Source organism: Primulina tabacum, chromosome 1, assembly GCF_025594145.1.
Source record: "Primulina tabacum isolate GXHZ01 chromosome 1, ASM2559414v2, whole genome shotgun sequence".
Lineage (NCBI taxonomy): Eukaryota > Viridiplantae > Streptophyta > Magnoliopsida > Lamiales > Gesneriaceae > Primulina > Primulina tabacum.
Window position 1 is genome coordinate 53,868,686 of NC_134550.1, and position 12,516 is coordinate 53,881,201.

At 33.7% G+C, this 12,516-nt stretch overlaps 2 protein-coding genes and 1 long non-coding RNA gene across 5 annotated transcripts; 1 reads left to right on the plus strand and 2 right to left on the minus strand.

The window, feature by feature from the left end:
• Positions 1-939: 939 nt before the first annotated feature.
• Positions 940-5,468, minus strand: LOC142549718 (uncharacterized). Of its 3 annotated transcripts, none has more exons than XM_075658816.1 (5): positions 3,656-3,742; positions 3,248-3,504; positions 3,039-3,110; positions 2,784-2,909; positions 940-2,031 (listed from the first exon to the last, which is right to left on the minus strand). In XM_075658816.1, coding segments are annotated over exons 1-5 (969 nt in total). In that variant the 5' UTR covers positions 3,658-3,742; the 3' UTR covers positions 940-1,519. The 3 variants fall into 3 exon arrangements, with proteins under 3 accessions (XP_075514931.1, XP_075514939.1, XP_075514947.1); XM_075658824.1 differs by lacking the exon at positions 3,656-3,742 and adding an exon at positions 5,349-5,468 and having other exon boundaries at positions 941-2,031; XM_075658832.1 differs by lacking the exon at positions 3,656-3,742 and having other exon boundaries at positions 944-2,031; positions 3,248-3,634.
• Positions 5,469-5,567: 99 nt separating this feature from the next.
• Positions 5,568-7,526, plus strand: LOC142549744 (uncharacterized). Its single transcript, XR_012821248.1, has 2 exons — positions 5,568-5,680; positions 6,849-7,526. It is a non-coding gene; the product is annotated as an uncharacterized LOC142549744 (long non-coding RNA).
• LOC142549735 (large ribosomal subunit protein uL18-like) lies at positions 7,412-10,764 on the minus strand. Its single transcript, XM_075658845.1, has 9 exons — positions 10,633-10,764; positions 9,953-10,022; positions 9,781-9,872; positions 9,242-9,368; positions 9,081-9,160; positions 8,824-8,940; positions 8,266-8,400; positions 7,951-8,123; positions 7,412-7,735 (listed from the first exon to the last, which is right to left on the minus strand). The coding sequence occupies exons 1-9, from the start codon at positions 10,633-10,635 to the stop codon at positions 7,624-7,626; spliced, it is 909 nt and encodes a 302-aa protein (XP_075514960.1). The 5' UTR covers positions 10,636-10,764; the 3' UTR covers positions 7,412-7,623.
• Between the last annotated feature and the right edge of the window lie 1,752 nt (positions 10,765-12,516).

Sequence of the window (12,516 nt, forward strand, 5' to 3'; positions counted from 1 at the left end):
TATTTTTAAAATAAATCAAATTTTGTGATGGTATATATATTTCCTCTTTTTCGGACAGAGAGATACATATACATAAAACCGACGCATTTTGGTTATAACAATAAGGAAAAAACACAAAAAATACCTTGTTCTTCTAGTTCTTTTTTTTTTTTTCCATGCCAGACTATTACAGCCAATTCTTGAATCATAAAATAGATTACGTATCTACAAACACATACACATACATGTACAGTCCAAATTATCTTAAACTTTAGTTATATTAGTAAATTAATTTAAAATTTTATTTCGTTTGAACAAGTAATTCGAAAACGTGTGAAACTTTTTTGAACAATGTTTTTGAAAAAATTGATTTTCAAACATAATTTTTAAAGAACGATCGAGGTATTTTTAGAATAAAAACGCAAATTAAACGAGAATTTAAATTTTTTGTAGATAATTATTAAGACAATTTTTAATTTTTTTTTAACTATGAATCGTTTTTTAAAATAAAATAGTTATTCAACAGATGTTTACTCATAAATTTTATATAGATTTGCAATAAACGCTTTTATAATACCATTTTATAAATATCTGTTCAAAGCCTAAACAGAACCTTATTATGTATGTTTTATTAGAACTACTACATCGTTGCACGCGTTACGTGCTTGTATAATATTTTTTATAATTCATTTGATTTATATTTAAATGAAGATCAAAATATAATTATAAGAAATAACGAAGAACTACATTGTAATTTTGATATATAAATTGAAAAATAAAAGAATAAAAAAATGACCACAATAAGTATTGAACCTATAACCTAAACCCCAAGAAACAATGATTCTATCCGTTGAACTACATATAACTTGCATTAAAATTTTAACATTTTATTAATATATATAATTATTAAAACAGACCATGACATCGAAATTAGTTATTCTAAGTATCTCAAACTTAATAAAATAACTAGCCACCGAGGCACACGCGTTGCGTGTGTCATGAATAAGTGAGCATAATATATTAAACATTCATGACATTACAACACCATGACACCGAAATATTAGTTATCATGAATATATTCATGAAAGACAATGAATTTCAAAGCTTAAATAAATATGTCAAATTAATAGATCCCAACTGCAACAATGACACAAAAAATTTTCAGTGAACATATAGAGTAGGTACCATTGATATTTCGGCTATTTATGTCCCAACCATATGTTCCATATGGCAGAAGCAGTGGATATTGCAAAGGATCATAATACCCAACTATATCTTGAATGCTGATAAGATTTCCACCGATTCCTTGTATAGTAATATCTCGACTGCTAAAAGTTTCTTGACATTCGTTGTCAACAATGACGGCTGCAACTTGAGATGTTGTTGGTAAACTATATTGATGTTCATTAGGTTTTTGTTGCCTGATGATGAGCCTACAGTTAGGTATGTCTTGACATTTGTCAATCTGTCGAAATACGTGGACAAATGGATTGTGTTGATCAAGAATATTTTGTATCTTGAGCAGCAATTCTCGCCTTAGTTATGGATTTTCATGAAGTCTATTGTCTATATCATGTTCAGTGTCTACAATCCACATCTGCATGTACCTTGGCCTACAATTCTCATTTGGTAGGAGACTTCCAATCGAGTGGTATATTGATCCATGGGCTCGAAATGTGTAAATTCCATGCGTACCGGTCGCTAAAGACTCATCTAAGCTGACACCCATCGATGTGAAAGAGAAAACATGATTGTATGCCCTTATGAACTGCCGAAAATTCCTACCTTCCTCATTATCCGTTGCATGCAACTCTTGCAATTCAGTAGGAGAAGAGATATGATCCAAATTTGTACTTCCATTTCTGCAGCATAATTGTGATGTTTCACCATGAAACAATAGAGCGTGGCAATGTAGACAAATTCTTGGGTCAAACAATTGCCACCGATAATTTATCTCACTTTCACCGAAATTTCTTGCTATGTTACGATATCGACGTGGACGTGGATATCGTCGTAGGTTACTAATGACATTGTTTTCATTGAAATTATTTCCTGCAATTAATTTCAATTTAATATTCAAACTAAGAAATATGTAAACTAAATTTTGTTGATGGAAAAATGAACCAATAGAGTATAACTTCGAAATTGATTATTCTAACATAATTGCAAACCTTGTTTTTTTAAAAAAATATACTTTCTAAATATTTCGCGATATACTGATTATTGAAAAAAGTTGAAAATATATTTATGACAAAATGATTTTGTTTCATGATGTTTTAATATAACTAATTTATTTATTCTATTATGTTAGCATCATATATTGATGACACACGAAACGCGTGTGTCTTTATGGGTTGTTGAAATTATGAAATGCATATAAGCGATAATGAGGAATGAATATATTTCATATAATTCAGTAATAATATATATTATATTTATGAAATGCATATAAGCGATAATGAGGAATGAATATATTTCATATAATTCAGTAATAATATATATTATATTATTATAATTTATTTTTCATATTTATGTGAATTTTTTAAAAATGACAATAATTAATTTAAATATTAATTTTTTGTATAAAACTCTTAAAATTGAACATTTAAAAAATGTTGCATATGTTAACGATATAGTTAAAAAAATATATGGTAGAGTTAGCAATTAGGTTGTGTTTTAAATTGATAGTTCATATAGTTATATGTTGATTTTTGGTTTTTTTATTATTTATAGATGACATAATGTGAAGGCAAGAAAAAAATTATACATGTTATATCAGTGGTATATTTGAATTTTGTAAATACCTTGATGATTTAAATAAGTTTGACGTTGACATGTGCTAGTACTCCCTTGCTCAAAATTTGATGTCATTGTTTGATAAGGTAATGTCTGTATACGACACGTTTGTCCAATAGCAGTTGTGGTGATACCTGAAATTGAAGTTGAATATCAAATATTTAATCTATTACATGTGGATTTAGTATCAAACATTGGCTTGCATATCATATAAAAGAAAAGCTAAAAATCATTAAACTTCAAACAGTTAAAATAAAACATACCATCTTGATTTGAAGAAGTTTCCATTATTGTATGTGTTGTGGTGGTCGTAGCCAAATTGTTGTTGATGGGAACTGAAAAATGGGTAAGAGCATTATACACGTGTAGTAGAATAATTAAAAAAAATCACAAAAAAAAATAATATAAATGTACGAAGAAAGAATATAATGATCGATAAAAAGGAAAAAAATTCATATAGTATATAATGTACCATTCAAATGTGTAGTAACATCTGAATTTTGAAAGTTGGATTCATCAGAATATGTAGAATGTGCACTTCTATTAATACGTCTTTGGTAGTTTGACCGACGTCGGACTAGATTTGTTTGTCGTTGATCTTGTGTCAGTAATTGTCTTTGTGATCGTCGTCGCGCTGTGTTTAATTGACGTCTTTCATCGTCATTACGATTGGTATGAGTAGTAGCCCGTGTAGAAGGAGAAGACATTGAAGCTAAATAGTATTTAAACCTTTGACAATATTTAGAAGGCAATTCTTAGATATTGATGTAGACATGTTTAAGTTTCGATGACTTCATAAATAAAATAACATGTAGAAACCATCGTTACACATTAAATGAAAAAAAAAAAAACCAATGAGATTAAGAGGAAGGAAACTTACATTGTTTGAAGAAGTGAATCGAACTTCGTGAAGCCAAAGAAAAAAATTCAGAGGAAAGAAAGTATTGTGTGAAAGACATTAACCAACAAATTTAAAGGAAAGAAAATCTTATGTGAGACATTTTCGAGATATAAGATTTGGAAGAGTGAAGCGAATGAGTGGATATTTTCAGTAAACCACACCGGAAGTGGTAAACCATACAAAGCCTTAACCTTGTCTTATCCAGATTAATTAAAAAAATCCTGTTTTGGCACATCACTCAATATAATTTGTTATTTTTGTAGTTAAGAGTACAAACATTCGGTCCACCAATTACTTGTTAAAGGAAAAACACTTGAGTCGAAACTTTGTAATTGCATCGAGCAACTCCATTTGAAGAACATACACATCAATAAGTCATTCCAAAATTTTAATAATGAAATTTACCGTACATTAAACTTTTAATCCAAATGCGTGTTAATTTTACTTCATTTCGAGCTGCAACCAATTGCAAGATGTTTCTTATAAATAATTTGGTTCAAAGTGATTTCACATGCCTTGTAACAATCACAGATATTTTAATTTTTCATCAGATAGGAACCTCTGGGCACAAAAATTTTACATACGCTTGTATACCTAACCCAAAAGAGTTTCGATTTTATTAACATTCAACACCTATTTCTATCTAGAAGCCAACAAACTTGGATAGAAGTTTCAAAGAAATGGAGATGATTATGATGGCATTCATAGTAACTGTAACAGGTAGTGTACATTATCACACGACAGTTATTCTTATAATGTTTATTTAAGCTTTGAAATTCATTGTCTTTCATGAATATATTCATGATACAAAATATTTCGGTGTCATGGTGTTGTGATGTCATGAATGTTTAATATATTATGCGCACTTATTCATGACACACGCAACGTGTGTGCCTCAGTGGCCAGTTCTTATAATGTTTGTTAAAAAATTGTAGCGTAGATAACCTTTTCTTATGAAAAGTTCAGGAAAACAAATTAATTTCTTCTTTTAGAAGGTCATTCATATATTGTATTGCTGGTTTTCAAAATTTTTTGTTCTTTAAATATGATGTATAAATATTCTCATTCCAAAGGACCAATTGTGAGAACAATTTGTACCCCCTGGATGCGTTAAAAAAGTCCACACCTCCTCCCTTTTATCCATCTATACACCTGAGAGCCGATTTGTAGTTGTCCAATTGCAGTATATGACTGAGGAACATGGTTTGGTACAGTTGAGGGTTGTGCATAGCTTACACACAGGCAGGAGACTAATGATTATCCTGTAGTTAAGTAAAGGACTATGTACATGGAGCATAGCATAAATTAGACACTTGATTACCAAAAGAATACAAATACCGTAGAACTATAAAGTGTTTGACTCACATAGAAGCAAAGTGCAAAGGATACACGACAATTATATTCAGACTCAATAACCCATGGAATAGTAGGTAATGAATACAATTTAAATTTGAAAAGGTTTCATTTGAAAATAGGCTGTGAAGATGGTTTCTGAAAGATGGAAAGAACAATACGTGTGAAATGGAGAAAACCCAAAATTAAATCCATTGCAAAATAACCGAATATCCAACCAGTGAATTTCGTTAAATGTTCCGAGGACAACAAAGAAACCGAATATCACGCACATAGAAGCAAACAGAAATAAAATCAAACATATATAGCCGATTATTACCTGGATTGTTGGCCTTCCGGATGAGTAACGCGGTGGATAGAATAAAGAAATCATAAGGCAAACCTTAATTTAATGTTGACTGCAACAGAACATCCCATGATAAGCCCATGTCTGCGAACCCCACGATACCATTTCGGACCAATCCTCTTCAGTGGGACATCCTTAAATCCTGACTTTTCGAACCACTCAATGTACTCTTCCTCTTTTGGAAAAAGCAACCAAACATCTGCAAAGAAGCGAGACAACCAAAATGTAGGATACACAGGACCAATTATGCAAGCCTTCTCCCTGAGTCGAAGAACTATGTAAGCCTCCTTGATTCCAAGCTGTGGGTCTGGCCAGTACTCGATCTTAATAAGATTCACAAAATCGTAGAACTTTTAAGAGATTTCCAATGAATTATTTCAAGAGTTTATATGCAAATACTTTAACTAATTAAGCAACTACACCAATATTTGCCTAGCTTTTCCTATACATGTTTCATCAACCCAAAATTATTCATTCAAATCCATGAACCAGAGCCTTCAATTCACAATATCCAACAGAACCATCAATTAAAGAGGCACACAGGACGTCTTGATAAAAATAACTTTTGGTGGCTCATACATAATACAAAGATAGTTTGAAGCAACAACATCAGTCAAACTTTCAATAACACTAATAAAACAACATCTGATGAAACTATGCCCTAATTCGCAAGCCTCATTCAAAGTAATTTTTTTAAAAAACATGATTCAAGCCAATTGAAGTTCAAGTACTGGATCCGATAAAGCTAAATATCACCAAACACACAATATAGCCGCACATTTTAGACCCTTGTGATCGACGAAACATTAAGAACAAACATGAAAGATCAGGACAACCCTCATCCCCAAATGTAGTGCCTATGCCTCGAGGCCTGTTTCACAGCCGAGATTCATACAACACAATAAAGAAGCATTCTATTTTTTTGTCATAACATGGAATAACATTAACATGATAGATCTCCTAAGGCCTGTCCAAATATACAGTCAACATTAAATCAATCCTTTTTCAAGCTCCAGCTTTCAGTATAGGTCATAGCCATTTTAGCAACTGCTCCTATCACAACATGATGGTGGTGACAGCACTGAAAGGCAGGATGGTTGGTGTAAGCGTTGATCATCATCAAATAGCTATATTTGTTTATATCTGAAACCAATAGAAAATTATATTTTCGCAGTGCATTCATCAAAACTGATGCGTACAGATATGTTGCTTGAAACAAATTTATGTCTAGCAGCCATCACAACCAATTTGTTTTAAAAATTCAAAATCGATCAGATAGCAAGTCCAATATATGATTTAAAAATTCAAAGAAATGGAATTCAATTACAGATATCAAAAACCAAATAACAAAACACCAAAAAACCAAAATCAGAGAAATAATAAGCTAAAAACTAACAAAGACAACAAAGCGCAACCTAGGATAAAGACATACATGGTTACGCACTATAATCTGAAGAGGATGAAGGGAGGAAGATATTTGCGAACTTACCAGAGGATACCTATGTTTTCTTGTCCGGAAAATTGATTTTGAACCGGCAGACAGGAAAACAATGGATTTGTTGGAGGAGATAGTGCAGACGAAAGCGGATTCTATGAAGGTGAAGCAACAATATCTGAGAGAATTGTGCAGAGTCGGTGTGAGGGAAGGTTAATTTATGAAGATGATGCAGAGAGAATCGTGGAGTATGAGAGAATCTTGCGGAATAATTTCATGGAACGGTTATGTTGGAGACTTGGAAAGATTTTGAGAGATATATATTACTGTGTTGAAGCAAAAGGGCAAAAGGGGAAGAAAAATTGGTGTCCGCAGGTAGTTTTTGTGAGCCTCTCAGATTTAATAAAATAGTAGAGAATAGTAGAGATATAAATAATATAGATTTTGACACTTTAACTAATATAGTATGATACAGGTGCTTGCCGCATCGTGTGGCATAAAATTTCTACAAATTTCTCTTTTACCATATCACGTCGATCTTTGTGAAGAATAAGCCAAATACCCGTTGTTGGCGCCGGTTGGACAGCGTTTCTTTCAAAACTAAAACCATAAATAGCTGATTTAAAATTCAGAAGGAAGCATGAAATTATCCGGTCCACAATTAGTATTGTGACCAAAAACAATAACGAAACTGCTAAAATCTCCTTGCATTTGAGGTGTTTGACAAGAGCAAAAATTTCCGAGGACTTAATTCGATGGTGCAAGAAAAAAGCAAAAAATTCCGAGGACGTAAAATGCAGGGTGTGCTGCTGTTCACTCGTCATCATCCTCGTCTTCACTGTGAGCTGCTGCAGAATTCAGAGCATTCAACCTCTGGACCAGCTTCTCCTTCCTCTCCTCATAAGTTAGCTTCTTAAGGTTGTATCTGCGGAAGTGATTCCAAAACACAAATTGCAAGTGAGAAAATAGTTTGAGTTAAAATAAGACTGATTTCTTGATTAGATAATTTCTCGACAGCGATTACTTCCAACTTATCATGGAACTCATGATGGTAAACCATTCATCACAGCATGTTCTAGCCTCTAGGGAATAAGATACTTGTCGAGAAATGGTCTTATCAGATAACAAGATCTTCGTTACCTCTTGTGCGGCGACTTCGATGGTGGTTTTACAGATTTCGTTTTTGCTGGATCAGCACGGATGGCAGCATGAACCTTCTTGTACATCTCCTCTATGTTCTCTGACTCAATACCCTTTTTAATAAACCTGCTAAAGTGAGATTGGTACTTCTCGGGCTCATCTTCCATCAAATTCTGCACAGTTAACGTTGTAAATCAATTTAAAGCACTAGCAGAATAAGAAATTGTTACTAGTAGAATGACCAACCAAAAGAAAGTCGAGAGAACGCAATACAAATGTTACAAGACGGAACAAAGAGCTCTAGTTAACACTTACATTCATGTAGGACGAAACGTGTCCTCCATAGATGTATTTCCTATGCACTTCAGGGTCAAGTAGCTGCTTGTCCTTGTTAAATCCAGCAAACCTTTTATCACTATGAGGGATGTCAAGTCCGCCATCCAGAGCTCCCTGTGAAGAGATAAAGGAGCAGAGTGATGCACTAAAGCCTGACTAATAAATAAAACGATTTTTTCCAAAATCATATAACCATACTCCATTTTTTCAGAATATATGAGAAGCTCAAACTCTTCTTACAAAGTATTCGCAATGAGCTTGACAGGTTGAGGTTCTTCCCTTAAAACCCTCGAAACAAAACAATCAAAAGAGGTAGATGGGCAATGAAGAAAGTCCCATAAAACCAGAAACATTAAGGATCCTCACAATCATCCCATAAAATCACTCCCTAAAATAAAAATTTCCAAGGGACCATATACACACACACACACACACACATATATATATATATAAAAAATACAAAATGCCCAGAAAATGGCTACCACAGGCATTGGGTGAAGTCCACTATGTAAAAGGCTAATCAAGTGACAATTATACCTTGAGGGCACCAAAAACCCGATTTCCAGTGGTAGTTCTTAAAAGTCCGACATCGAGGAGGGCACGAAAAGGCCTTCTGCTTTCGGCTGGTTCAACAGAATAATCCTCTCCAGTGGCCTGAAAAGATTATTTGCCATTTGCATACATCCAAAACACTTGTAACAAGTAAAACACCTCACACCATATCTGTTGCCTGACACTGATATAAACACATCCACAAAAAGAAAAATAAGATATGCAGAGAATAGATTAATTACCTCAACATTTCCTTCATAATCCTCGTCCATTTCAAGCTTTTTTAGAACTCTACGAGCGAGCAGAAGTCCAGTGCAGTACGCTACATCAAAACACCTTGTGTTAGACAACATTTATCAGCAAGTCTAAGACATCCGTAAAAATAATTTACTGAAAACAATACCAGCAGCATAATTGGTGAGGCCGACTTCAAGGCCATAGTGAGGCAGCTCATGGGAATAAGCAGAACCAAGGATGTGGTCACCAGCAATGCTTGCAGAGACAACTTGGGCAATTATATCTTTATTGGTCTAAAAATGAATTAAAGATCCAACTATCCAAAGAGATACGTGCACACCAGAACGCATCGATAACGTGTGAATAACATCAACACAAATACACATTTAACTTATTCCAAGTCCTCAATCAGTAGAGACAGCATACTCGTTGAGATGGTTATCATTCTCGGATTTCAAATATCACGTGCTACACTGCCTAGGACACCCCTTCATTCACTTCAAAAAGAATTTACAATATAAGAGAAATATGAAATAGATTTAAAATTAAGATGTTAGCCAAATATACAATTTGGAGTATATTCGTGATGACATTTGTGCATTCAAGGTGACTGGGACTCTGACAAAGCAAAATATATCTACTTAAATTAAGATTCTAAAAATAAACTATTTCGGTCGTCACGTAAATGAAAAATGTTCCGGATACAAATCGCACGACAACACGATATTTCGGAGTGTTGTACTTATTCTTGTCCTGGTTGATCAGTCGAATCCTTGCTCGATAGTCAGTCTTCCCCTCTAAATTAGAAAAAAAATCGTGATCATCAGGCTATTGACTTAACATGGAAGCCGTACATGAAAGGTTGTCGATTACTTACGCCTCCTTCTCTTGAATTTAACTTGGAACCGTTTGAAGTAGGCTCTCGTCTTCTGCGCCTTGACAAAGACCTGTAAATAGATAATAGAATGTTAAAACTTCGAAATAGAGTAAACATAAAGATGGACAAAGTAAGTCCCACCCGATCCCACATTAAACTACATCTAGAACAAGTAAAATAATGTAAAAGATCAAACAAAAGTTAATATGTCAACACAAGAAAATTCAAATGATGACCCAAAAACGTATGCCATACGTCATATCAACCTGAGAGCTCACCAAATGTTACCAAAAACCATACCATCGCACTTGCACAATAAACTCAGAGAAATGTTAAAACGAACAAAATTAAATTAAATGAAAGCCATTGATGCTCGGTCAAGATTTCACTAAACACTGAGATATACGATTAACAACACATTAAAAGGAGAAAAAAGATAAGTGGTGACCACATCTCGTCAAAAGTTTAAAAAAAGCAGTTTTTCGATCCAACCTCAGTTGAAATCTATTTAACGAACCAACAAGGGCTTTCGGTATCATTTTTCCTTTCAAAATCTAAGTACATACAGATGATGTTCAGAAGAGAAACATCAAATCACACAACAAGTTATTGAACAAAAGAACGGCATAATCTAAGAATCAGAAGCCGCCGCAATTCTCATCTCAGAACCCAAATCTTACCATTGTCGACTGTTTCTCGCAGTGCCGCAGCCTGCAAACAGAGGACGAAACGAACACCTTAAATTCGGTAAGGTGCGATGTAGACTAAAACCCTAGTGAAATTGTGGGCCGAGATTGAGCCCAAATATTAATATTGCAGCTGGGCTCACAACCGTGTTGTGTGTGACATAAGTTTATAAATGTTTAATTTAATTATGCTATTTTTATAAACTACTTAATAAGAAATAATTTTTGTAAATGATAAATATTAGAAAAACTATGAAGGATCGATTATAGCACCTACAAAGATGCTTCAAACACAATATTTTCTATGAGCTTCAATAGCTCGTGTTATAAGAATATAAATACCAATGAATTAAATCGAATTTGGTGTTAAACCAAGCAAAAAATACTCAAAATAATCATTTATTAAAAAAACTAACTAATTTGAAAGCCTTTTAACTTGTGTACACTGATTAACTAACATGAGAGGAATCAATTTTTGCATATATCAGTTCTGTTATGGCGAGAACTGAATTGATAACTTGTTGAACTGATCAAATCAATTTGAAAACAAACGTTAAACAATTAAGTACACGAGATATATTTATAGATGTTCGGAGACTTCAACTGCTCGTACCTCATCCCTTCTACCACCTTGGATATGATTCACTAGAAGACTTTGATTTATACAAAGCTTTGTACAAACTCACTCAGCTTATGACTTACCCTACTGCCTGACTGAACTTCTAGCCTAGACTGAAGGCAACATCTTCCGACCAAAACTTGTTTAATGTCTATGTGTTAAAAATTACATACGCAAGTTTAACGTCTTTGTGCAAGACTCACTCAGCTATTCAATAAGCTTAACTTCATGTATATGTGAGTGATTGTGTGTGCTTGTGTGTGAGAACTGATATGTTTACAACACGAAAATATTCTCACATATTGAGAGAAAAATGCTTCTAAACTGAGCTGATAACACTTTAAAGTGTTCTCTCAAATGTGGGCTGATTGCTTTTGTAAGCAGATATGAGTTGATTGTGCCCTTCTTATTCTTTCTTGTTTTCCCACACACATGTGTATTTTCCATACATTTACATTGATGGTCTTGGTCTGGTATTTATAGAGGCAGTGCGACTGTACACCAAGACTCATCAAATATGCTCGTTGCAATTTGAATTCGTTCCTTGAAACGCGTCTGTACTTTCCGACAGTCATTCTGAAACATTTTGTCTTTAAGATCTGATGCAACGTCCATTATTGTCATTTGACTGGACAAAAGTTTTTCCTTAATGCATACAGCTGGATTCCATTGAATAAGCTTGTCGTATTCTGCAAGCTGATTGATTTCTAACTGATGTTCTGAATTGATCAGATGAACTGATCTTGAACTGATTCGGTGAAATCAGTTGGTTCGTCAGCTGAACTGATTTCGGTGCTTCAGTTGAAATGGTCAGCTGTGCTCTTCATCGGTTGAACTCTTTATCAGTTGGCGGGGCTTCTGAAGTTCTTCTGCGGAACTGCCTATCAGCTGGACAATCAGTCGAGCTTGTTCAGCTTGGACGATCAGTTGACGCTTTCAGTTTGCGTCTCAATAGCTTCAGTTTTGGCTCGATAACTGATCAGTTCGAATCCTGATCAGTTTCTGCGCACTTAGGTAAAATCATTAAAAACAAAATAGCGAGTTTTGTTAACATCAAAATCAAGATTGCGATCATGAAATGTTTCAACAAACTACAATATCAAATTAAATAAAATTGATTATGAGTAATTATAAAACAGAATCTATTGTTAATAATGATCAAATAATAAAATCGAAAGAAAATAATGAAGTAGTTGAATTGAAAAAAAGGTTTAGGAAACGTGGGATTGTTAGAGAAGTTGTAGGAGGTTCGAAATTTA

Bases quoted from the DNA above. Each gene is read 5' to 3' on its own strand.
- LOC142549718 (XM_075658816.1), bottom strand. The intron at 3,111-3,247 runs GTACATTATATA...CCCATTTTTCAG, and splicing joins TGTTACTACACATTTGAATG to TTCCCATCAACAACAATTTG. The intron at 2,032-2,783 runs GTATTTACAAAA...AATTAATTGCAG, and splicing joins AACTTATTTAAATCATCAAG to GAAATAATTTCAATGAAAAC.
- LOC142549735 (XM_075658845.1), bottom strand. The intron at 8,941-9,080 runs GTAATTAATCTA...TAATCTTTTCAG, and splicing joins ATTATGAAGGAAATGTTGAG to GCCACTGGAGAGGATTATTC. The intron at 7,736-7,950 runs GTAACGAAGATC...TCACTTCCGCAG, and splicing joins TCGAAGTCGCCGCACAAGAG to ATACAACCTTAAGAAGCTAA.